The sequence below is a fragment of the Mobula hypostoma genome, chromosome 21 (genome assembly GCF_963921235.1).
Source record: "Mobula hypostoma chromosome 21, sMobHyp1.1, whole genome shotgun sequence".
Lineage (NCBI taxonomy): Eukaryota > Metazoa > Chordata > Chondrichthyes > Myliobatiformes > Myliobatidae > Mobula > Mobula hypostoma.
The window spans coordinates 12775626-12799828 of record NC_086117.1 but is presented as its reverse complement, the minus strand read 5'-3'; the positions used below and the strand labels follow the sequence as shown (position 1 = coordinate 12799828).

The 24203-nt window shown below is 44.3% G+C and overlaps 1 protein-coding gene across 1 annotated transcript in view; it reads left to right on the top strand.

Annotated features, from left to right (window-relative positions):
• The window catches only part of si:dkey-34e4.1 (carboxyl-terminal PDZ ligand of neuronal nitric oxide synthase protein), a 146135-nt gene that overhangs the window by 78518 nt on the left and 43414 nt on the right, over positions 1 to 24203 (top strand). Inside the window, exons 3-4 of the mRNA XM_063073436.1 lie at positions 13359 to 13451; positions 17651 to 17709. Of these exons, the coding sequence (XP_062929506.1) occupies positions 13359 to 13451; positions 17651 to 17709 (152 nt within the window). The remainder of the gene's footprint in view (positions 1 to 13358; positions 13452 to 17650; positions 17710 to 24203) is intronic.

Below are 24203 nucleotides of genomic sequence, written 5' to 3'. Positions count from 1 at the left end.
CTGTGGTGTTTTGGTGCAACATGCAACAAAAACAGCATTCAGCAATTATATAAAATAAAGAATTATTTAAAGTTAGAGGTTAAAGTATAGATATGGAATAAAATGTGCATAAATACATAAATATCAGCTTGTATTTACAATGCAAATGGCATTATAAAAAGTGGTTTAAAATCTTTACCGTGCAGTTGTGGGGGTAATAGATAGAGGGTGTGTGTGGGGGGCTAACTAGAGTGGTTGATCAGATTAAGAACCACTTCAGAAATGAGGTTTTTACTTGCTGCGGGGAATCCCAACAGTGAACATTCTTTACAGATTGCAAGTTTGTTCAGACTTTTTTCAGTTGGGGCATGTTGTCTTTCAGTGAGTGACCTTGGACGAACCTTGAAGGTTGTGACTGAGGATAGACTTGTCCAAGTTACAGGAAGTAAAACTCTGAAATATTACAGAATCCGAAGGGCCGGTTTATGTTGTGAACAGCTGGCAGCAGCATTACACCCACACAGGGCTAATCTCGCTGAAGTATGTGACCTAAGGGAAGAAGAAATGAGTTCCATCTCTGTCAGAGAGCTGGTGCCCTTTGACTTTACCCTGCGCTTATCATTCGTAGGAAAGATAACCATATAAAGGGAAGTAGTAGAAGATGACAAAACACCAGAACAGAATTGTTATCTGGGGACAGGCGGACTAACCCAGAGTGATATATAATACCAGTAAGCATATTAATTGTAAGATCACAGACATACTGTCAGAATCAGAATCAAGTTTAATATCACAGGCATAAGTCGTGAACATTGTGGTTTTACGGCAGCAGTACGTTACGATACATAATAATAAAAGCTGTAAATTACACTAGGAAGTATATATAAAAAAGAAAACTATATTAAATAAGTAATGCAAAAAGAGAGGGAAAACTACTGAGGTAGTGTTTATGTGGGTGGCAGGGCTGAGATTCTGTACATCTCTACTAAAGGAGATGTAAGGTGCTCCCATCCTCCCCTCTTTTAGCCTGCAGGTCACCCCTGGGCAAGGTGTAGCACCTGTTTAGCCCCCAGTCACATAAAGCCATGGGAGCAGGTGGTGGATGGTCTTATGAGCAGCTGGTACATATCACATGTCCTGATTATGCAAGCACTGACGCCAGGCAGACTATCTCTGAGAAGTTTCGGTACTGGCTGGGGTCACTTGTCTTCTAAAGAGATTGCCCGGAAGGAGGCAATGGGAAACTGCTTCTGTAGAAAAATTTGCCAAGAACAGTTGTGGCTAGAAAGACCATAATTGCCCGCGTCATATGACACAGCACATAATGATGATCTCCTGGTGTTCATGGGTTCATTGTCAATACAGGAATTTGATGGCAGAGGGGAAGAAGCTGTTTTTGAAACATTGAGTGTGTGTTTTTGGTCTCCTGTACCGCCTCCTAGATGGTGGCAATGAGAAGAGGGAGGGTTTGGGGTGATAGGGTTCCTTGATGATGGATGCCGCCTTTCTGAGGCATCGCCTATTGAAGGTATCCTGGATGTTGGGGAGGCTCGTGCTCATGGTGGAGCTGACAGTTTACAATTTTCTGCAGCTTGTTCTGATCCTGTGCAGTGGCTCCTCTATACCAAACGGTGATGAATCCAGTTAGAATACTCTCCACTGTACAACTGTAGAAACTTGTGAGTGCTTTTGGTGACAAACCAATTCTCGTCATTTTCCAAATAAAATATAGCTGATGTTGTGCCTTCTTCGTAATTTCATCAATACGTTTGGCCCAGGATAGATCCTCAGAGGTGGTGACACCCAGGAACTTGAAACTGCCCATCCTTTCCACTGTTGATCCCTCAATGAGGATTGGTGTGTGTTTCCTCGACTTCCTCTTCCTGAAATCTACAATCAACTCCTTGGTCTTACTGATGTTGGGTGCAAGGTTGTTGTTGTGACACCACTCAACCAGCTGATCTGTCTCGCTCCTGTACGCCTCCTCGTTAGCATCTGAAGTTCAGCCAACATTAGTTGTGTTATGGGCAAACTTATAGACGGTATTTCAGTTGCACCTAGCCACACAATCATGGGTTTAGAGAGAGCAGATCATTGGGCTAAGTACCAATTCTTGAGGTGTGCAGTGTTGGTTGACAGGAATAGGAGATATTATGTCCAATCCACACAGATTGTGGTCTCCTGGTGTGAAAGTCAAGGATCCAGTTGCAGAGGGAGGCACAGAGGCCCAGGTTTTGGAGCTTGTTGATTTGAACTGAGGGTATGATTGTGTTGTACGCTGAGCTGTAATGGATAAACAGCAGCCTGATATTGGTATTACTCTTGTCCAGGTGATCCAGGCCAAGGGGAGGGCCAGCGAGATTGCATCTGCTGCAGACCTATTGTGGCGATAGGCAAATTGCAGTGGGTTCAGGTCCTTGCTTGGGCAGGAATTGAATTCTAACCATGACCAACCTCTCAAAGCACTGCACCACAGTAGATGTGAGTGCTTCTAGGTAATAATCATTGAGGCAACGAACCCTGAACTTCTTGGGCATTGGTATGATTGTCATCATTTTGAAATAGGTGGGAACCTTCGACTGCAGCAGTGAAAGAATGGAGATGTCCTTGAACACACCCGCTAGTTGGTTGGCACAGGTTTTCAGAGCCCTACCAGGTACACCATCAGGGCCTGATGTCTTGCAAGGGTTCATCCATTTGAAAGATGTTCTGACGTCGGCCTCTGAGACAAGAGGTCACAGGGTCACCAGATATTGCAGAGATTCACACAAATGTAGTTTTATTCTCCTTTTCAAAGCGCGCATAAAAGGTGTTGAGCTCATCAGAGATTGAAGCATCACATCCGTTCTCAATGTTATGTTTTGCTTCATATGAATAGCTTGCAAACACTGCCAGAGCTAACGTGCATCTGATTCTGTCCCTCACCTCAAATGGAATTGTTTTCTTGCCCGAAAAATAGCCTTCTGTAGGTCATACCTGGACTTCCTGTATATCTGTGGATCTCTGAGTGCCTCAGCAGACTGTGAGTCTCCTGGTTCACCCATGGCTTTTGGTTTGGGTCTATCCAATATGTTCTTGAGGGCACATACTCATCCACACGTCTTGATAAAGTTGGTGACAATTACAGCGTATTCATTCTGATTTGAAGAAGAATCCCTGATGATTGTCCAGTCCACTAACACAAACCAGTCCTGTAAACAGTCCTCCACTTCCCTTGACCATACCTTCTTGGTCCTCACCACTGATGCAGTGGTCTTCAGTCTCTGCCTATATTTAGGGAGTAGAAATACAGCCACGTGATCGGACTTTACAAAGTGTGGGCGTGGGATGACACAGTAAGCATTCTTAATGGTGGTATAACAGTGGTCAAATGCTTGGGCTTCTTTGGTTCCAGAGGTGATGTGTTGGTGGTTGATCAACACTCCAAGTAGTGGAAATGAGGCATTTTTCAGGAGTTAAAAGTTATCTTCCTGTAAAGATTAGCTTTATTTGTCAAATTACATCAAATCATGTTTGAAGCAGCAGGGTAGTATAGCGGTTAGCACAACATTGTTACGGCGCCAGCGAGCCAGGTTCAATTCCCGCCACTGTCCAAGTACATTCTCCCCATGACTGCGCGGGTTTTGTCTGGAGCTCCAGTTTCCTCCCACACTCTAAAGGCGTACAGTGTCGTAGGTTAATTTGTCACATGGGTGTAATGGGGTGGAGTGGGCTTGCTGGGCCGGTAAGTTAATATATAGTGAAATGTGCCTTTTGCATCAGTGACTGATACTGTCCAAGCTTGCCATTCCTGCCACGCTTCCATTTCCTAACCTTATTCCTAATCTATATGTCTTTTGTATGTGGGAGGAACCCGGAGCGCGCAGAGGGAATGCACGCAATCGTGGGGAGAACGTGCAAACGCTTTACAGACAGCGGCGGAATCTGAAACCCAGTCAGTGATCACTGGTGTTGTAGAGTGTTGTGCCAACCGCTATGTAATTATAATTATAACCAGCAGTAATTTTAACGCTTTGCACTGTACTGCTGGTGCAGAACAACATACTTCGCAGCATTTTGAAACCTGATTCTGAACCACAAATGAACATTTGCGAGGCTAGACTGCTTTGGAGAGGATGAAGAAGAGATTTACGGAAATGATTCTAGGATAAGGCGCTTTAGTTCTCTGGATAGATTGGAGCAAATGGGATTGTTCTCCTTGGAACAGAGGGGACATATTGTGACGGCCAATGCTAGAACGAGGAACAAGAAATAACAAGCGGCTGGAGGAACTCAGCTGGGAGAGCAGCAGCCGCCGTGGCAAAGGGTTGTTTGGCATTTTGTATTGGGATCCGGATGCAGGTTTGTTGGGCCGGTAGGGCCTGTTAGTTTCCTGTATCTCTAAATAAAAAGAATAAATAGATAAAAAAAATTCATAATGGGCATCCTCTTTGACATCCTACCATCAGGCAGGAGACTGATGCATAGGTCAGGATGGGAAACAGCGGCTTCTGAACTCCCCGCCACAGCACACTGGAAGTGTCACCAGATAATTTGTACTGTACCCTACAGTATTTAATTTGTGCACTTTACTTCGTTTATCCTTACGTAGATTTAATTCTTACTAAGTGATTGTGTGTTATTTGTACTACTGAGCTTTACACCCTGGTTCGGAGAAACTTTGTCTCATTTGGCAGTATACATATGTAACGTCAGGACTAGTTGAAGGGTCTCGGCCTGAAACATCGACTGTACCTCTTCCTAGAGATGCTGCCTGGCCTGCTGTGTTCACCAGCAACTTTGATGTATCTCACCCTGTATCAGTTTCTCTGTGTCTTGAAGTGCAGGAACCAAGGTGCCGATGTCTGGATCATAACAGCGCAGAGCAAACAGTTCATAGAGCAAAGATTAATTTTCAAGGTTCAAAGTAAATTGATTATCAAAGTACATGTATGTCACCATGTACAACCCTGAGATTTATTTTCTTGCAGGCATACTCAATAGCAGAATGATAACCATAATAGAATCAATGAAAAAAACGCACCAACTGGGCAAGTGTGCAAAAGCCAGCAAGCTGTGCAAATACAGAAAGAAAGAAAGAATAAATAAATAAATAAACAAACAAACAAACAAACAAGCAAGCAAGCAATAGATATCAAGAACATGCGATGAAGTGTCCTTGAAAGTGAATCCCTAGGTGTAGGAACATTTCAGTGATGGGCAAGTGAAGTTGAGGGAAGTTATCCATTCTGGTTCAGGCGCCTGATGGTTGAGGGTATATGGCTGATGGCTTGATTCTCTATCTGGCAAACCTCTGACTGGTACTAATGAGATAACTGCTTCTTTACTGGAATTGGTGACATTCATTGCAGCCGCTTCTAATTTATCAGTCGAAGCACATCGAGAGCCCTGTGCACAGGCAGAATATATATTTAATCTTGTATCTCTTGTAAAGCAAGCGATTTAAAAATGAGAACAGGGATGTAGCAAAGGTCAGTATGGACATCGGAAACAGTGAGATTTTACAACAAACAATCTCTACAGACACACGGACAAACTAAATCATATGAGATTAATGCAGGCTCATCCTGTATTAACGAAACATCATTCCAAAATGTTTAATCTGCATTTACTTATGTTTATCCATGATGAATAGATATCGAACAACACATTTTAAAATTAAAACACATCTGAAGAATGATTTTATTTATTCTAACTAGGAGGAGGCTGGTGTGAAAAGGGTATTATTGAAATTAAAAATTATTTTTTCAGGAGCTGTCGGACCTCAGTAATCTCTGGTGTTTGTGAGGTAATACTGGTCAGTAAGGAAATTTGGAGCTCTGCTCTTCTGGTGGAGAAAAATCTTATAATGGAATTAAAAGGGAGCATTTATAAACCAAGATGAATATTTATTCCAACTGGTTACATCACAGTGTGGTACACAGCTTCTAATGCACAGGATCCTAAGAGGCTGCAGAGGGTTACAGACTTACCCATCTCCACCACGGGTTCACCCCTCCCTGCCTTGAGGATACCCTCAAGAGGTGGATAAAACGGTGGCATCCACCATTGAGGTCCCTCATCATTGGGGCAAGCCTTCTTTGCGTTACTACCATCAGGGAGGTGTTACAGGAGCCTGAAGACCCACGCTCAATGTTTTAAGAATAACTGCCTCCCCTCTGCCATTAGATTTCAGAACAGTCCATGGATCTATGAACGCCACCTCATTATTTCCCTTTTGCGCTGCTTATTTCTGTAAATTTGAATATTTTTTATGTCTTGCACTGTACTGCAGCCACTTTAAATCTGTGTGACTTATCTGTCCTTATATAACCATATAACATATAACCATATAACAATTACAGCACGGAAACAGGCCATCTCGGCCCTTCTAGTCTGTGCCGAACGCTTACTCTCACCTAGTCCAATCTACCTGCATTCAGTCCATAACCCTCCATTCCTTTCCTGTCCATATACCTATCCATTTTTTTTTAATGACAAAATCGAAACTGCCTCTACCACTTCTACTGGAAGTTCGTTCTACACAGCTACCACTCTCTGAGTAAAGAAGTTCCCCCTCATGTTACCCCTAAACTTTTGCCCTTTAACTCTCAACTCATGTCCTCTTGTTTGAATCTCCCTTACTCTCAATGGAAAAAGCCTATCCACACCAACTCTATCTATCCTCCTCATAATTTTAAACACCTCTATCAAGTCCCCCCTCAACCTTCTACGCTCCAAAGAACAAAGACCTAACTTGTTCAACCCTTCTCAGTAATTTAGGTGCTGAAACCCAGGTAACAGTCTAGTAAATCTCCTCTGTATATAAAGTTTGAGTAAATGCAAGAATCATCATTTCACTGGGTTACTCAGTTGTGGGCGTGCTAGGCTGGTGCTGGAAGCACGGTGAGACTTGCAGGCTGGCCCGACACATCCTTGGACTGTGTCAGTCGTTGATGCAAAAGGTGCATTTCACTGTATTTTATTTCGAGATACAGTACTGTCCAGTTACACCCGTGTGGCCAATTAGCCTCGTAGCCCGTGCATCTTTGGGATGTGGGAGGGAATTGGAGCACCCAGAGGAAGCCCACACGGTCAGAGGGAGAACGTACAGACTCCTTACAGATGGGTCACTGACTCTGCAATAGCTTAATGCTACCATACCGCCTCCAGTAGTATCATAGCCGATTAAATTTACCATTTTTGCTTATATGTTGCATGATAATTATTGGATTCCTGGATCACTATAATGCAGAAGCTCTCTTGGTTGCATTCTTCGTCTTTCTTTATTCTGAACATGGGTCTTTGGTCTGAGACATTACATTGTTTCTCTTTCTGACCTGCTGAGTGATCAGCATTTTCTACATTACTTCAGATTTCCAGCATCTGCAGACTTTTAGCTTTCTTCCCCGTTGCTACCACTTGCAGTCCGCAATGACGGTGATCCAGGGTAGAATCAGCGAGGTTACTGCCTCTCTGGCCAGAAGTCATCTGTAGTTCTCGACGTCGATGAGCCCTCGTTTATCTAACTCTAGTTGAGCTGTATTCAGATGAATACCAAGTTGATTGCACAAAATTACTCCCTCCAGCAGCTGAAATTTGTCTTTTGGATGGTTTCCTGGAAAGGGTAGACGTTTTTTTCCTTCTTGAGGTGTGATTCCTCTGTAACAAAGTTCAACCAATGTCATAATGAGACTAGGTAAAATAATTTCATGGAGATTTCTTATTCAATTTCTGTTTCCAACAAGATCCTCTCCCTTTCCCTCTCTCCCCCCATTCTTTCCTTCACTCTTCCTCCCCCTCCCCTTCTCACCTGACCATCCCCTCACCCTCTCCCTTCCCTCATCCTTTCCCTACTACCCATCTCCCTCTTCCTCTCCCTCATACTCTCCCCACCCCTCTCTTTCTCCCTGCATTGTTTTTATTCAGAATAATATCTTTTCAGCGGTTATATTTGCTAACGATGGTGCTGGTTAATGTTGAGGGCTCCTGAAGCACTGAGGAGATGAGGATTGAACATGATCTGCAGGCTCAATGAGGACTGGTGTGTGTTTCCTCAACTTCCCCTTCCTGAAGTCCGCAATCAATTCCTTGGTCTTACTGACATTGAGTGCAAGTTTGCTGCTGTGACACCACTCAACCAGTTGATCTGTCTCACTCTCGTACGCCTCCTCGTCGCCATCTGAAATTCTGCCGACGATAGTTGTGTCATCGGCAAATTAATAGATAGTGTTTGAGCTGTGCCTAGCCACACAGACGTGGATGTAGGGAGAGTAGAGCAGTGGGCTAAGTATGCATCCTAGAGGTGTGCCAGCGTTGAGTGTCAGCGAGGAGGAGATGTTATTTCTGATCCACACTGACTGTGGTCTTCCAGTGAGGAAGTCAAGGAGCCAGTTGCAAAGGGAGGTACAGAGGTTCAGATTTTGGAGCTTGATGAGAACTGAGGGTATGATTGAGTTGAACACTGAACTGTCGTCAATAAACAGCAGTCTGCCGTAGGTTTTACTATTGTCCAGGTGATCCGAGGGTGAGTGGAGTGTCAGTGAGATTACATCCAGTGTAGACCCATTGTGGCGATAGGCAAACTGCTGCGGGTTCAGGTCCTTGTTTAGGTAGGAGTTGATTCTAGCCATGGCCAGGCTCTCAAAACTTTGAAAAGATCTTTAGACAGGTAGGCTTTAAATGGATGTGGGCTAAACTCGGTCGAGTTAAGCACCTTGGTTGACAAGGATGAGTGACGCCAAAGGGCCTATTTTGTGCTGAGAACCTTTATGAGCCTATGACCCCTTCCAACCACTTTCTTTTATCCATGTCTGATCTCCTGACACAAGGGACCATAGATGCTGAAATCTGGATCCACAAACACAAAATGCCAAAGGAATTCACCAGGTCAGGCAGCATCTCTGGAAGAAAATGAACAGCTGACGATTCAGGCCGAGACTCTTCACCACGATTGAAAATCGACTGCTCATTTCCCTCCATAGATGCCGCAGGGACTCTTGAGTTCCTCCAGCGTTTTGTGTGTGTTGCAAGCTAACTGTGTACTCCACCAATCTGGCTCTCAGTGGCATGCCTTTACTAATTTCTGTACAAGAACACGAGGAAATGGGAGCAGGAGCAGGCCACTCAGCCCTCAAATCTTCCCTGTCATTGAATGTGAGCTGGGCTGGTGCTGTCTCAGGCTTTAACTCCTCTTGTGTGCCAGTTCCCTATAGCTCTCAATTCAGGAATCTTCCAAAAAATTATTTATTTCATTATTACATACATCCAATGATCTACAACAGCTGTCGGGCATTAAGACATAGGAACAGAATTAGGCCATTCACCTATTGAGTCCACTCCGTCATTCCATTATGGCTGATTTTTCTCTCAACCCCATTCTCCTACCTTCTCCCCTTAACCTTTGACACTTTTACTAATCAAGAACCTATCAGCCTCCGCTTTAAGTATACCCAATGGCTTGGCTTCCACAGCCGTCTGTGGTAACGACTTCCACAGATTCACCAGCCTCTGGCTAAAGAAATTCCTTCTCACCTCTGTTCTAAAGGGACGCCCTTGTATTCCGAGGCTGTGCCCTCTGGTGCTCAGCTCACCCACGAACTAACTCCCTGGGGTAGAGAAATCCAGTGATGAATCTGAGTGATTCATCACTCTCTGTAAGAAGAATGCAATCTTCCTCACTGTTCGTGATGCATCTCAAGCTTCGCGTCATCTGCTGTTTTGGAAATTGTGTCCTGTATCCCTGGGTGGTGTGGAGACCCAGCTGGTGGAGCTGCTGTTTCAGAATTCCAGCATTCTAGGTTTGATTCTGAACTCTGGCATTGTGTGTGGAGTTTGCACGTTCTCCTGTGACCACATGGGTTTCCTCTGGGTACCCTGGATTCTTCCCAAAGCACAGGCTGGTTGGTTAATTGGCCTCTGTAAACTGCCCCCAGTGTAAACGTAAAGATTAGCATTATTTGTCACAGGGTGATGTGCGGTGATAATGCACTTTTGCATCAACAGCCAACACAGGCCAATGATGTGCTGGGGGCAGCCCGCAAGTGTCCAGAGGCTCGTGTGTGAGGGTTCAAGGTAGTCGGGCATTTTGAGAACTTTGAGAATTGAAAATGCAGGAGGAAGAGAAGGCCCAGTTTGTGCAGGGGGGTCTCTGGTGAATCCGAGGCTGCGGCTGTAAGGTGAAGCTGCCTATGGAGGTATCCGAGCATTACCATGGCTTGCAGAGGCCTCCGGTGGCCAGGATCTGTTACTGAAACATTGCAACGATGGGTTGGTGCAGCCTGTTTAGAGCCTCCCCCTCCCCAGCCAATAAAGTGTCCAAACAACACCTCAGGGAGAGAGTTGTCAGATGTTAAGTGATCTTGGCTGTCACCAACACTGGGATTTAGAATCAGAATCAGGTTTAATATCACTGAGATGTTGTGAAATGTGTGGTTTTGCAGCAGCAGTGCAGGACAGTGCATAAAAATACTATAAATTACAATAAGAAATGTATAAAAAAGTAAAATTAAGTAAGTAGTGCAAAAAGAGAGCGAAGATAGTGAGGTAGTGTTCATGGGTTCATTGTCTGTTCAGAAATCTGATGGTGAGGTAGAAGCAACTGTTTCTAAAACACTGAGTGTGTGTTGTCAGTTTCCTGTATCTTCTCCCCGATGGTAGCAATGAGAAGCACTTACTCATGGCTAATTCTCAAACACATTGTGGGTTTACAATTTTACCCACACTCTGTACGGGACTCTTGCCATGTGAATCCTTCAAAATTCTGGGGACCAGTTGCCAGTTATGGTGTGTTCCTGGGGATGCCCTGCAAGTGAAAGAGCAACTCCGGGTTTGCTGGCAGGTATAGACACATTCCAAGGAATCCTAGTCCAGTTACAATGGATTTCTTGACACACAGAAGTAATCATGCTGCTACAGACACCCTGTAACTAATGGATAGGCTGTCTGGGACTCCCTAGAAAATTGTCACATTATCCTTGGGATCCTCTAGAAGAGCTGAAACACATCATCTGACCCACCCCCAACTCTGTGTCTCTTTCACTAATCCTGACAGTCTAGACACAGACAAACTCGCAGGGACATCTTTGTGATACTGGCACTTCCCTAGAGAGACCTACTTGTGAGGATCCCGTACACATTAACACAATTTCAGAGCACTGGAAGGAAGTTTTATTTGCACTTTGGAAAAGAGACTGGCCATACAAGGTGGTAAAGAAGATTTATTACTGGCTGGTTTAGTGGGTAACATTCTTAACTGTGAGATTGGAAGTTATGGGTTCCAGCCTCACTGAATACACAACTCCAGAGTGAACAGTTTCATCAAGGATACCACCCTGGCCATTCCCTTTTCTCCCCTTGACATTCTGGAAGAAGATACAGGAGCTTGGAGATCTGGACATCCAGAAAGGTTTAGAGGAGTGGACTTGGAGAGGATGTTTCCTATAGTGGGGAGGTCTAGGACCAGAGGGCACAACCTCAGTATAGAAGGATCCCCCTTTAGATGAGGAGGAATTTCTTTAGTCAGAGGGTGGTGAATCTGTAGAATCCGTTGCCAGAGGTAGCTGAGGAGGCCAAGCCGTTGGGTATGTTTAAAGTGGAGGTTAATCACTCGATCGTTCATTATGTGCCTTGTCATGTGACACCGGTGATCACAGTCTATCCATGACCATGATTGTTCTTAGTACATATTACTACAGAAGTGGTTTGCTATTGCCTTCTCCTGGGAAGTGTCTTTACAAGATGGGTGACCCCTGCCATTGTCAATGCTGTCAAGGGATTGTCTGCCTGGCATCAGTGTCGCATAACCAGGACTTGTGACATGCACCGGCTGCTCATACGACCATCCACCACCTGCTACTATGGCTTCATGTGACCCTGATCGGGGAGGGGAGGGTAAGCGGGTGCTACACCTCGTCCAAGGGTGATCTGCAGGCTAGCGGCAGGAGAAGCACCCTATACCTCCTAGAGGTATCTCCACCCCTCCATCCAGGAGGTTAGTAAGTCCTTGATTAGTAAGGGCGTCAAAGGTTATGGGAAGAAGGCAGGATGATGAGGTTGACAGGGATAATAAATCAGCCTCGATTGAATGGTGGAGCAAATTCGAGGAACTGAGTGGCCTAATTCTGCCCCCATGTCCTACAGTCCTACAGACTCAAGAACAACTTTTTCCCCACTACTATCAGATTGCTTCCCCACTGCATTCAGACACCTGAGCCAGTCACCTCTTTCATATCTGCAATTCACCCGCTTTTTCTGGTATGAAAGATTATGTTCAAGTTGCAGAGGGCAGGATGCACGACTCAAAAGTCTCTTCACTCTCTCGGTGTCAAAGTAGCTGTTCGATGTGAGTTACATTTTCACGTGGCCCTAAGTGTTTTGAGACTTTGCTAATCTGATGTGACAAAGCAGCCATGTCTGGGACACTGGGGCGGACCGCTGTCTCTCTGGCTTCAAGCCCTGATATGCTGAAGGGCATGAGTGTCCTAATATAGTGACAGACACAAAACTTTGGAGTTATTTCTGCGCAACGCTGAGTGTGGTAGGGGTGAAAGTTATTCAGAGTTCATGACTGGATTATGTTTATGAAATAATCATTCAACTATGTATGATAATTAGTGCATATTAATCCAGTGTTAATATGGTTAATTATCAAATTAAACGATAAAACTTCTGTTTGGAGTGAGGGAGTGGATGTTGAGGGCTCTATCAATGATTGACATTGCAAAGTACCCTCATTGCCACAAAGTCTGTTCACTGAATTACGAGTGATCTACTGGAGAAACTCATAAATGATTTATGAAAGGATTCTGCTGATGCTAGAAACCCAGAGCAACACACATAAAATGCTGGAGGAACTCAGTAAGGCAGGCAACGTCTATGGAGGGGAATAAACAGATGACATTTGACAGCTGAATTGTCTTCTGGTCAAGATGGCACCAGTGAACATCGATGCCTTGGGTGAAACCTTCCAGATAGCAAGTCTTTCTAATTATTACACTTATTTTACACCTTCTGCTTATTCTTTTTGTCTTATTTGTGTTACGGAAACTGTTGGAGCCTGTGACATACAGTTTGAATCTCAATGTAGTGAAATACCGTGCTGGAGGGAAATGTTGGGGATCACACTATGATTGACGTCTCTTGGGCAATCTGGACAAGGCAACCAGAGCTAGGAGGTGGAAAAAGTCTTCAGCAAAATGAGCAATTATGCTGTAACCGGAAGCACACAAAATCACCCTGTCTGGTTCTCCGCCATTTGCTGATGAGTTTTTGAGCTCTGATGACTTGCTGGGAGATCTGGAGGAATGCCTCTGCTATCAGTTCAGCTTCTATTCTTATGGAGCTGATGGCTGTGGAGTGGAGCTAGGCAGTAAGTAACTCTGATATTGTTTTATTCACAGTACGAGTTTAAAGCCAAGAACATCAAGAAGAAAAAAGTGAGCATTGTGGTGTCAGTGGACGGAGTGAAGGTCACAATGAGGAAAAAGCAAAAGGTAAGTCTATCAGTTCGCATCTTCATAAGACCATGAGGTATAGGCGCAGAATTAGGCTATTCGACCCATTGAGTCTGCTCTGCCATTCCAATGTGGCTGATTTATTATCCATCCTATCTTCTCCCCACAAGCTTTGATGTCCTTACTAATCAATCTTTGCTTAAATATACCCAGGGGATTTTACGGTTGATTGCTGTGGATCCTCTCGATTGCCTGTTTTAGAATTGTGTCTTGTGCATTCTCAGCCCCATTGTTTAAATAGAGTAAACTCTGACCCTGTCAAAACTATCGCCACAAACTTTGAACTGTGTAAAATATCATCACAGCATTGATGGTGACCAGGTCATCTTTACTCTTTGGGTTTGGGTTGAAGTTAGTGCATGGTATTGCGGATACTTGGGAAAACATACGATATAATTTCTTCAGCGCCACAATAAATCCAGGGGGTTACTTAGAGACCATTGAACATGAAACCTGGTCCTTTGGCCCGACTGTTCCACGTCTACCAAGATGCCCACCTAAATTTGTGCCACTTGCCTACTTTTGACGCCTATTCCTCTAAACCAGGCATTCCCAACCTGAAGTCCGCGGTCCCCTCGTTCATGGTAGGGGTCCAAGGCGTAAAAATGGTTGGGAACCCCTGCTCTAAACTCTTCTTATCCATGCAGCTGTATTTAAGCCCATCACCCCTACTGGGGCATAGGCTGCCAACAGCAGCTTGCCAGAGTTCTCTGTCCTTGGCCAGTCTTTAGAGGCCTCTGTCCTAAAGGCCACAGATCCCTTGCTTACTGGTATAAGAAAGGTTGGGATCCCCTGCTTTAGAGTTATCCCAGGTGTAGTCCCTCTTCTCTTTCCTCTCCCAGGAATGTAGGTTTTGGAGCAACTGTTGATGTTTCTGTAGCACTAAGTTTTTACAGGACGGGGCTGCTAGCCCCATCCCCAAGCCTCCTCCTTTTGCAGGATGAGCTTGGGACCATCCATGCTGGAGTTCACATACCTGTGCAAGTGCCTTTTTAATGGTGTTAATGTACCTGCCAGCGGAGGCAGGGCTTAACTTCCAAAAGCAAAATGCTGCAGATGTCGGAAACCTGAACTGAAGCCCAAAGAGTGCTGGATGTGCTCAGCAAATCAGGACACATCTGAGAGAGAAACAGACCTGTCATCCTTTGTTGCTGTCTGCTCTCTTCCATGCCCTCTCTCTATGGAATGTTGAAGGTTCATAGTGCATTCAGCTTTAACTTAGCCACTTGCCCAGACTATCCCAGCTTGCTGACGGAAGCAGAGTTAACATTGCAGGTCAGCTTTCTAGCTTCTTTCTTGCCGTTCTGTTGGGTTAAACAACACACTACTGGTGAGCACCTAATCTTCTCCTGGTGGTCCAGGGAGGCTGTGCAACTCCCCAAGGAGCTGAGGGTTGGGTAATGAATACTGGTGTTGGCAGCGATATTGGCATTCTGAAAAAGAATTCATAGTAAAGGGTTAACATGTGGAACAATTGATGAAGATTGTGAAGAATTAGGGGAACGCAGACGGTCTGTCATTGCACGAATGACAACCTCAGCAAAACACCGAAGTGTTTGTCATCCCCCATTGATCTATCATTCTGTTTCTAAACATGATGTAGACCAACTTTAGTGTACTTACCTGGATACTTTAGAAGTTACACTTACGATGAAACATCTTCACTACTGTGCCAGAGAGATCCTTCATCAACAGCTTCAAGCTCCTCTGTCAAAGGCTCTTCCAGATGAGCACCTGTACCACAAGCCTTCAAAGTATTCATTTTAATGCACAACACGTACATAAAGGATAAATTCAATTTATTTCTTTACACTTGGATATAAGATTAGGAAAAAAACAACTGTGCCAGATAAATTTACTTGCTAATCTAGCAGTTCATTAAAACGAATCAATTTATTTCATTGCACTTGGCATAAGGTTTGAAAATAATGGTAGGTTAGCAAAATCTATCTAATCTAGCAGGTCACTAAAACTATTTAACATTAAATGCTCATTCCTATCACATTTGCCTTTTCCCCTTGATGGCCACAGACTGTGTGAATGATGGCTGCTAAACAGGATGCCAAGGATTTGATCTCTGGCACTCTACCATCGAGTGCTCAGGCTTAAAGCTGAACCTTCAGAGGTCTGGTGTCATAGGTCATGGGGAGAAGGCAGGAGGATGGGTTTGAGAGGGAAAATAAATCAGCCATGATCGAATGACAGAACAGTCTTGATGGGCTGAATGGCCTATTTCTGCTCCTATGGTCTAGGATCCTGGCAGTTGAGTGCAACTGAATAGTTTATGGATAAGTTAAAGTGTTTCACAAGAATCATCATTTTACAGGTACATCCTCTGACTGTTGTAATACACACAAAATGCCAGAGGAACTCAGCAGGTCTGGCAGCATCTATGGAGAGGAATAAAGATCTGTTGTTTCAAGTCAGGACCCTTCACTGGGATTCATGGTGAAGGTCCTGATGACGTGTCTTGGCCGAAAAAGTTGGCTGTTTATTCTTCTCCATAGATGCTGCCTGACCTGCGGAGTTCCTTCAGCATTTTGTGTGTGTTACCCTGAATTTTCGGCTTCTGCAGAATCTCTTGTGTGTTATGATTTGCATCCTCTGACCCTAGTTTGCACTTCCAAAGCTGTGTTATCCATTTGTAAAGGATCAATGATCAACTTTCGTCGCCATATACATTGACATGTATTTGGAGTTTGCTGTGGTGTGTTGGTCAGGGTGCAACATGCAATAAAAAAAAACACCATTCAACAATTATAAAAATTAAAGAATGACGTAAAAACAAAGTTAGAGGTTAAAGTATCGATATGGAATAAAATGTCATAAATACATAGCAACACTCACAACACGCTGGAGGAACTCAGCAGGTCGGGCAGCATCCGTGGAAACGATCAGTTAACGTTTCGGGCTAGAACCCTTCGTCAGGACTGTAGAGGGAAGGGGCAGAGGCCTTATAAAGAAGGTGGGGGGGAGGGTGGGAAGGAGAAGGCTGGTAGGTTCCAGGTGAAAAACCAGTAAGAGGAAAGATAAAGGGGTAGGGGAAGGGAGGCAGGGAGGTGATAGGCAGGAAAGGTGAAGAAGGAACAGGGGAAAACACAATGGGTAGTAGAAGGAGGTGGAACCATGAGGGAGGTGATAGGCAGCTGGGGGAGGGGGCAGAGTGAAATAGGGATAGAGGAAGGGAGGGGGAGGGAATTACCGGAAGTTGGAGAATTCTATGTTCATACCAAGGGGCTGGAGACTACCTAGACGGTATATGAGGTGTTGCTCCTCCAACCTGAGATTAGCCTCATCATGGCAGTAGAGGAGGCCATGTATGGACATATCTGAATGGGAATGGGAAGCAGGGTTGAAGTGGATGGCAAGTGTTTATTGTGCAGTGCGGTGACTGAGGGAAAAGTCAGACGGGGGTGGAGTGGGTGGCTAGCATGAGTGGTTGATCAGATTAACTGCCTGGCGGAAAGAAAGTTTTAAAATGGCATGAAGTTTTTGTTTTAATAGCCCTGAAGCACGTTGCAGAAGGAATCTTTTGGAAAAGGCAGTTTGCAGGGTGGGTACTGTCCACAATGATTTTTCCTGTCCACTTCTTTGCCCTGCCTCCAAGAGGATAGAGGCCAAACTAAGAGTGGTCCACCGGTCCTCCAGGTTCGGGGGCTCAGCTCAGGGCTAACAATCCTGACTGGTCAAACAAAATTGTCACGGAAATAGCAATGAAGAATCCTATCTCTGTACAGAGGTGGACTAGTAGTGTAATGGGTAGTCAGTAAGTTCTTTGTCCTAGACACCCAAAGTCCTGTAGTGATGGTAGACTGCAGCCAATGACCTTTTCTGCTGACCTGATAATTGTCCATAGTTTTTTGTAAATTGTGAGAGGATGAATTGAATTTAGTTACAGGATATTCTATAAATCGATCTAGAATCATTTTTATATTTATTCTGTTGTTAAATTGGTGCACAAGAAATCAGATTTCCTTGTAGTCCACCTTAGAAGCCACAGTCCACTGGCTCAACAGTCTTGCCATTCAGGAAGGCAAAGGTGCACACTCCTGTTTTGAAAGTGAGTTCTTCTGAGTATGCAGGGCTGCTGGACCACTGCTCCGGCTATAAGGTGAGATCTGTGCTCTGTGTGTGCGGCGGAGGTCACCTGTTCATTAAAGGACATTTTCTTGTTCCAGAGGAAGGAGTGGACGTGGGATGAGAGTAAGATGCTGGTGATGCACGACCCTATCTACAGGTACTGTATCGCTTACAGAAGTGGCGGGCCTGGTTAGAGATTTGTCAGAAACTGTTATTAAGTGGAACAATTGAACCTTTGAACAGAACTCTTTGGTGTTCACAGCAGTCTCTTGGGAGTTATAGCAAACACAAAATAATCTGCAGATGCTGTAAAAGATCAAAGCAACACTTTCAGTACTCTGGATGAACTCAGCAGGTCGGGCAGCATCAGTCAGAAACGACGAGTCGACGTTTCGGGCCGGAACCCTTTGTCAGGACTGAAGAATGAAAGATGGGGAAGGATTTGAAGAATGCTTGTAGCGTCAGTTGGTAGACCAGTAATTTGGAAGACAAAGGGGTGGGATGAGAGTAAGATGCTGGTGATGCACGACCCTAGCTACAGGTACTGTATCACTTCCACCTCCTTCTTCTATCACCCATTGTTTTCAGGGCTATGATGTCAATGCTTCCCCTCCCCCACCCCTTTGTCTTTCAAATTACTGGTCTATCAACTGACGCTACAAGCATTCTTCAAATCCTTCCCCATCTTTCATTCTTCAGTCCTGACGAAGGGTTCCGGCACAAAACGACGACTCATCGTTTCTGACTGATGCTGCCTGACCTGCTGAGTTCATCCAGCATACTGAAAGTGTTGCTTGGGAGTTATAGCCCAGTCACCGTGTTCTCTCCTCATGGAATTCCAGTCACTGTGAATCTGTTTATGGGATCCCAATCACTGTGAACTGCTTACATATGAACCCAGTGTGAACTCATTACTCTAGATTACACTGAGTTTCTTTAAACTTTCTGTAAAATGTAATGCCAGTAGTTAGTTTAACTTCTGAATCGTTCAGTATTTTAGACAGAAATTAGTACCAGTGCTGTATGGGCAAAAATAATCATTGAAGGTATAGTCAATAAAGTGTAATTTATTATTTTACCTGATTAAAGATGTGCTGAGTGTGGTATCAACACCCATTTGGTTCCCATCTGAAAATTTGTAAAACTGGGCAAAAATTCCTCCAGTCACACTGTTGTATTTGGTGCATGGGTTCCTGAGTTAAAGTGGGATCTGTGTGGTTGTTCTTGGCCCTCTGAGCAGAGATTGTATACTTGCCTTCCAGACTTGTTCAAACTCTCTTCAAAGCACCCAGCAGTATGAGTGTTGTGAATAGAGCTGCCCTAGAGGTGAGGGAGGATGGAGGAGAGATGACGCCCATTACGCTGCAGTGTATCTAGGAACCTACCACATATTTCCTGGCCCGACCTCCCTTCCATTGACTCCAACTGCACTTCCCTCTGCTTTGGGAATGTAGCCAGCGTAATCAACGACACCTCACACCTCAGACGTTCTCCCTTCTCCCCTCTCCCATTGGGCAGAACAACCAAGCTCAAGGACGGCTTCTACCCCATTATTTTAGAGAATAGAGATTAGCTTTAATTGTCACATGTACATCGAAACGCACAGTGAAGTGTATCATCTGCATCAAATTAAATCAGCAAGATTGTGCTGGGGGCAGCCTGCAAGTGTCAGCATGCATCTGGTACCAACGTACACGCCTACAACGCACGAACCCTAACCCATACATCTTTGGAGCGTGGGAAGAAATCCATGCCGTTATGAGGAGAATGTACAAACTTCTTAAAGGTAGCGGCGGGAATCTGACCACGATCTTCTAGCTGGTGCTGTAAAGCATTACGCTAACCACTACACTATTGTACCACCCTAGTTAGTTTCCGACTCTTGAACGGATGAGCTAAAGATGAACTTTTGATCTCTCAATCTACCTTGCTGTAGTCCTTGCACTTCAGTTTTGTACCCGCACTGCATTTTCTCTGGAACTGCAACACCAACATTCTGTATTTTTTTCTTCTTTTTGTACTTGTTTGATGTATCTGTGTTAGGAATTATCTCTTCTTGGTGGCACGCACACAAAGCTTTTCACTGTAGCTTGGTACATGTGACAATAATGAACCAATCACCAAACAGCATCAGAGTGATGAGTGGCCCCTATCCTCCATGAGGTATTGGCTGGTCAAAAGGTCAGAGGTCACACAGCTCAGCGCTAACTTTTCAAGTTGCACTGCTTTTTGGGAGATATATGTAGAAGAGCGATGTGGCAGTGCTGACCCTTCAATTGCCCTCATTCTGGGCAGCATTCTCTTTTTTTTTGTTTGCGTGACCAGTAAAGATCAAAGTTTAAATACAAGAGAATCTTCAGATGCTGGAAATCCAGAGCAACACACAAAATGCTGGAGGAACTCAACAGGTCAGGCAGTATCTGTGGACGGGAATAAAACCACTGATGTTTGGGGCCGGGACCCTTCATTCAGTTCCTCTCCATAGATGCTGCCTGACCTGCTGCTGATCCTCCAGCATGTTGTGTGATTAAAAATCTCCCTGGAAGGCTTTAATGTCTGTCATCAGTGTAGAAAACAGGAGCTACTTGACAACACGCACAAACTGCTGGAAGGAGTCAGCAGGTCAGGCAGCACCTATCCCATCGAGTTTGTTCTGCCATTCAATCATGGCTGATCCTTTTTTTTCCCTCCTCAGCCCCACTCCCTGGTCTTCTCCCCGTAACCTTTGACGCCATGGCCAATCAAGAACCTGTTAATTTCCGCCTTAAATATGACCTGGCCTTCACAGCTGCCTGTGGTAACAAATTCCGCAAAGTCACCACTCTCTGGCTAAAGAAATCTCTACCCATCTCTGTTTTAAATGGAGACTCCACTATCCTGAGGCTGTGCCCTCTTGTCCTTGTTTCCTCCACCATGGGAAACATCCTTTCCACATCTACTCTGTCTAGGCCTTTCGACATTCAAACAGTTTCAATGAGATCCCCCCACATCCTCCTAAATTCCAGTGAGTACAGTCCCAGAGCCATCAAACATTCCCCATATGCTAACCCTTTCATTCCCAGAATCATCCTTGTGAACCTCCTCTGAACCCTCAAAAATGCCAGTACATCTTTTCTTAGATAAGGAGCCCTAAACTGTTCATAATACTCAAGATGAGGCCTCACCAGTACATTATAAAGCCTCAGCATCACATTCCTACTCTTGTATTCTAGACCTCTTGAAATGAATTCTAACATTGAATTTGCCTTCCTCACCACTGACTCTACTGCGAGTCAACTCCCAAGTCCCTTTGCATCTCTGATTTTTGGATTTTCTCCCCATTTAGAAAATGGTCTGCACATTTACTTCTTCTACCAAAGTGCATGACCATACATTTTCCAACAATATATTTCATTTGTTACTCTCTTGCCCATTCTTCTAATGTGTTTAAGCCCTTCTGCAGCCTTTCTATTTCCTCAGCACTACATGCTCCTCCATCAATCTTTGTATCATCTGCAAACATGGCAACAAAGCCTTCTATTCCATCATTTAAATCATTGATATATGGCATAAAAAGAAGTAGTCCCAACACTGACCCCTGCAAAACACCAGTAGTCACTGGCAGGCAACCAAGATCCTTTTATTCCCACTCACTGTCTCCTACCAATCAGCCAATGTTCTAACCATAGTAGTAACTTTCCTGTAATACCTTGGGCTCGTAACTTGGTAAGCAGTCTCATGTGTGGCGCCTTGTCAAAGGCCTTCTGAGAATCTAAATATATAACATTCACTGCAACCCCTTTATCTATCCAACTTGTAATCTCAAAGAATTCCAACAGGTTTGTCAGGCAAGACTTTCCCTTAAGGAAGCCATGCTGACTTTGTCCTATCTTGTCCTGTGTCACCAAGAACTCCAGAACCTCATCCTTAACAATTGACTCCAACATCTTCCCAACCACTGACGTCAGGCTAACTGGTCTATAATTTCCTTTCTGCTGCCTTCCTCCTTTCTTAAAGAATGGAGTGACATTTGCAATTTTCCAGTCCTCTGGCACTATGCCAGAGTCCAACGATTCTTGACTAATGCCTTCACAATCTCTACTGCTACCTCTTTCAGAACTCCAGGGTGCAATTCATCTGGTCCGGGTAACTTATGTACCTTTAGTTCTTTCAGCTTTTTGAGCACCTTCTCCCTTATAATAGTAACAGCACTCATTTCTCTTCCCACGCACCTTTCAACATCTGGATCATCGCTAATGTCTTCCACAGTGAAGACTGATGCAAAATACTCACTTAATTCATCTCCCATCTGCTTGCCCCTGTTATTATTTCTCCAGCCTCATTTTCTAGCGATCTTATATCCACTCTCATCTCTCTTATTTTTTTCTATCCACCTTAATATTGTTTGCTATCTTGCTTTCATATTTCATCTTTTCCCTCCTAATTATTCTTTTATTTGCTTTCTGTAGGTTTTTGAAAGCTCCCCAATCCTCTATCTTCCAGCTAATGTTTGCTGCAGTGTATGCCCTCACTTTTGCTTTTATGTTAGCTTTGATTTCCCTTGACAGCCACGGTTGTACTACTTTGACATTTGAGTATTGCTTTGTTTTTTGGAATACATCTATTCTGCATCTTCCTCATTTTTCCCTGAAACTCAAGCCATTGCTGCTGTGCTGTCATCCCTACCAGCATCTCCTTCCAACTTCGGCCAACTCCTCCTTCATACCACTGTAATTTCTTTTACTCCATGGAATAACTACTATATCAGATTTTACTTTCTCCCTATCAAATTTCAAGTTGAACCCAATCATATTGTGATCACTGGCTCCTAAAGGTGTCTTTAGGTTAAGCTTCGTTCATTACATAGCAGCCAATCCAGTATAGCTGATCCCCAAGTAGGCTCAGTGACAAACTGCTCAAAAAAGCCATCTCGATGGCATTCAACAAATTCACTCTCTTGAGATCTATTACCAACTGATTTTCTTAATCTACCTGCATGTTAAAATCTCCCATGACTATCATAACATTGCCCTTTTGACACACCTTTTCTTTCACCCGTTGTAATCTCCAGTCCACCTCTCAGCTACTGTTTGGAGGCTTGTATATAACTGCCATCAGGGTTCTTTTACCTTTGCAGTTTCTTAACTCAACCAGCAAGGATTCAATATCTTCTGATCCTATGTCACATCTTTTTAATAATTTCAAGGATTGGCGGGAGGAGAGAAAGCAGCGCGTGTGCATGTGCAGCCCTCTGGTAAAAAATGATATCGTATCCGTTAAATAGGGGCCGCGGACAATTCTGATTTGATGGAGACAGACGTGATAGCACAGAGGAACATCTGGAAAGGTCGCTGCTGTCGTTACCGCGCGGTTGGGAATCTTTCGGAGGGAAGGCCTCAAAATCCCTGGCTTTGCCTGCTGTTGGTGACCGAGAAGGAGGTCGAATCGTTCGGACAGAGATGGTGCTCGGTACTCGGTGTCGGAGAGCTGATCAGAGCTCGAAGTTTTCGGATGACTCAGAGTCGGACCGTGGTCGGGTATGGCAGGGAGAGTTTTTCTTCCTTCTCCCGTCTGCGTGAGATGTGGGACATTTGAGAGACTTTGAACTTTTACTGTGCTCATGGACTTCTTCATCAAGTTATGGTATTGTTGCACTGTTGTAACTATATGATATAATTATATGGTTTTGTGAATTTTTCAGTCTTGGTCTGTCCTGTGTTATCACACCGGAGGAAATATTGTGTCATTTCTTAATGCATGCATTACTAAATGACAATAAAAGAGGACTGCGTGTCTTCATAATCTAAAGTTAATTTGATGCAATTCTTTCCCAGCAGAGCCACAGCACCCCCTCTGTCTGCCTTCCTATCTCTCAGATACAATGTGTAACCTTAGACATTCAGCTCCCAACTACAACCATCCTTTAGGCACAATTCAGTGGAGACAACAACATCACCCTGCTGGCTGCAATTTTGTCCTATCATCTGCCTGCCCTTCCTGACAGCCTGACTGCACACTATCTTTGTTTTTTTACCATCTTTTGTCCTCTCTGGAGTTCCTTCACTCCAGTTCCCATCCCCCTACCAGATTAGTTCAAACCCTCCCCAACAGCTCTAACAAACCTGCCCACCAGAATATTGGCTCCCTTCGGGTTCAGGTACAACCCATCCCTTTTGTATAGGTCATACCTCCCGCAGAAGAGATTCCAGTGATCCCTGCCCCTTGCACCAGCTTCTCAGCCACTCATTCATCTACCAAATCATCCTGTTTCTACCCTCACTGGCGCGTGGCACGGGCAGCAATCTATAAATTAATACCCTGGATGTCCTGCTTCAGGACCTCATTGCCTTTCCTTCCTATGTCATTGGTATCAGCTGTGGTAACGTTAATCACGCCTGGTTTGATGGGCGCTAATTGCCATGGAGGTGAATGCCAGTGCAGTCCAACATGCACAAAATAGTTCCCTTGTGCATAAAAAACACAGTGAAGTGGGTTGAACTTCTGAGTGTCAGTAAGGAAAACACAATGCTTTGAAACAAAATTGCTTTGAAAGTTATAAAGGCGCAAAGAGCTAGCCCCTGTTTGACAGACAGTATTCCTTGCATTTGTCTCCTACAATTGGAAGATTTTTCAGAACCACAGGAACGATATTACAGGTAGCAGTTAATTTAT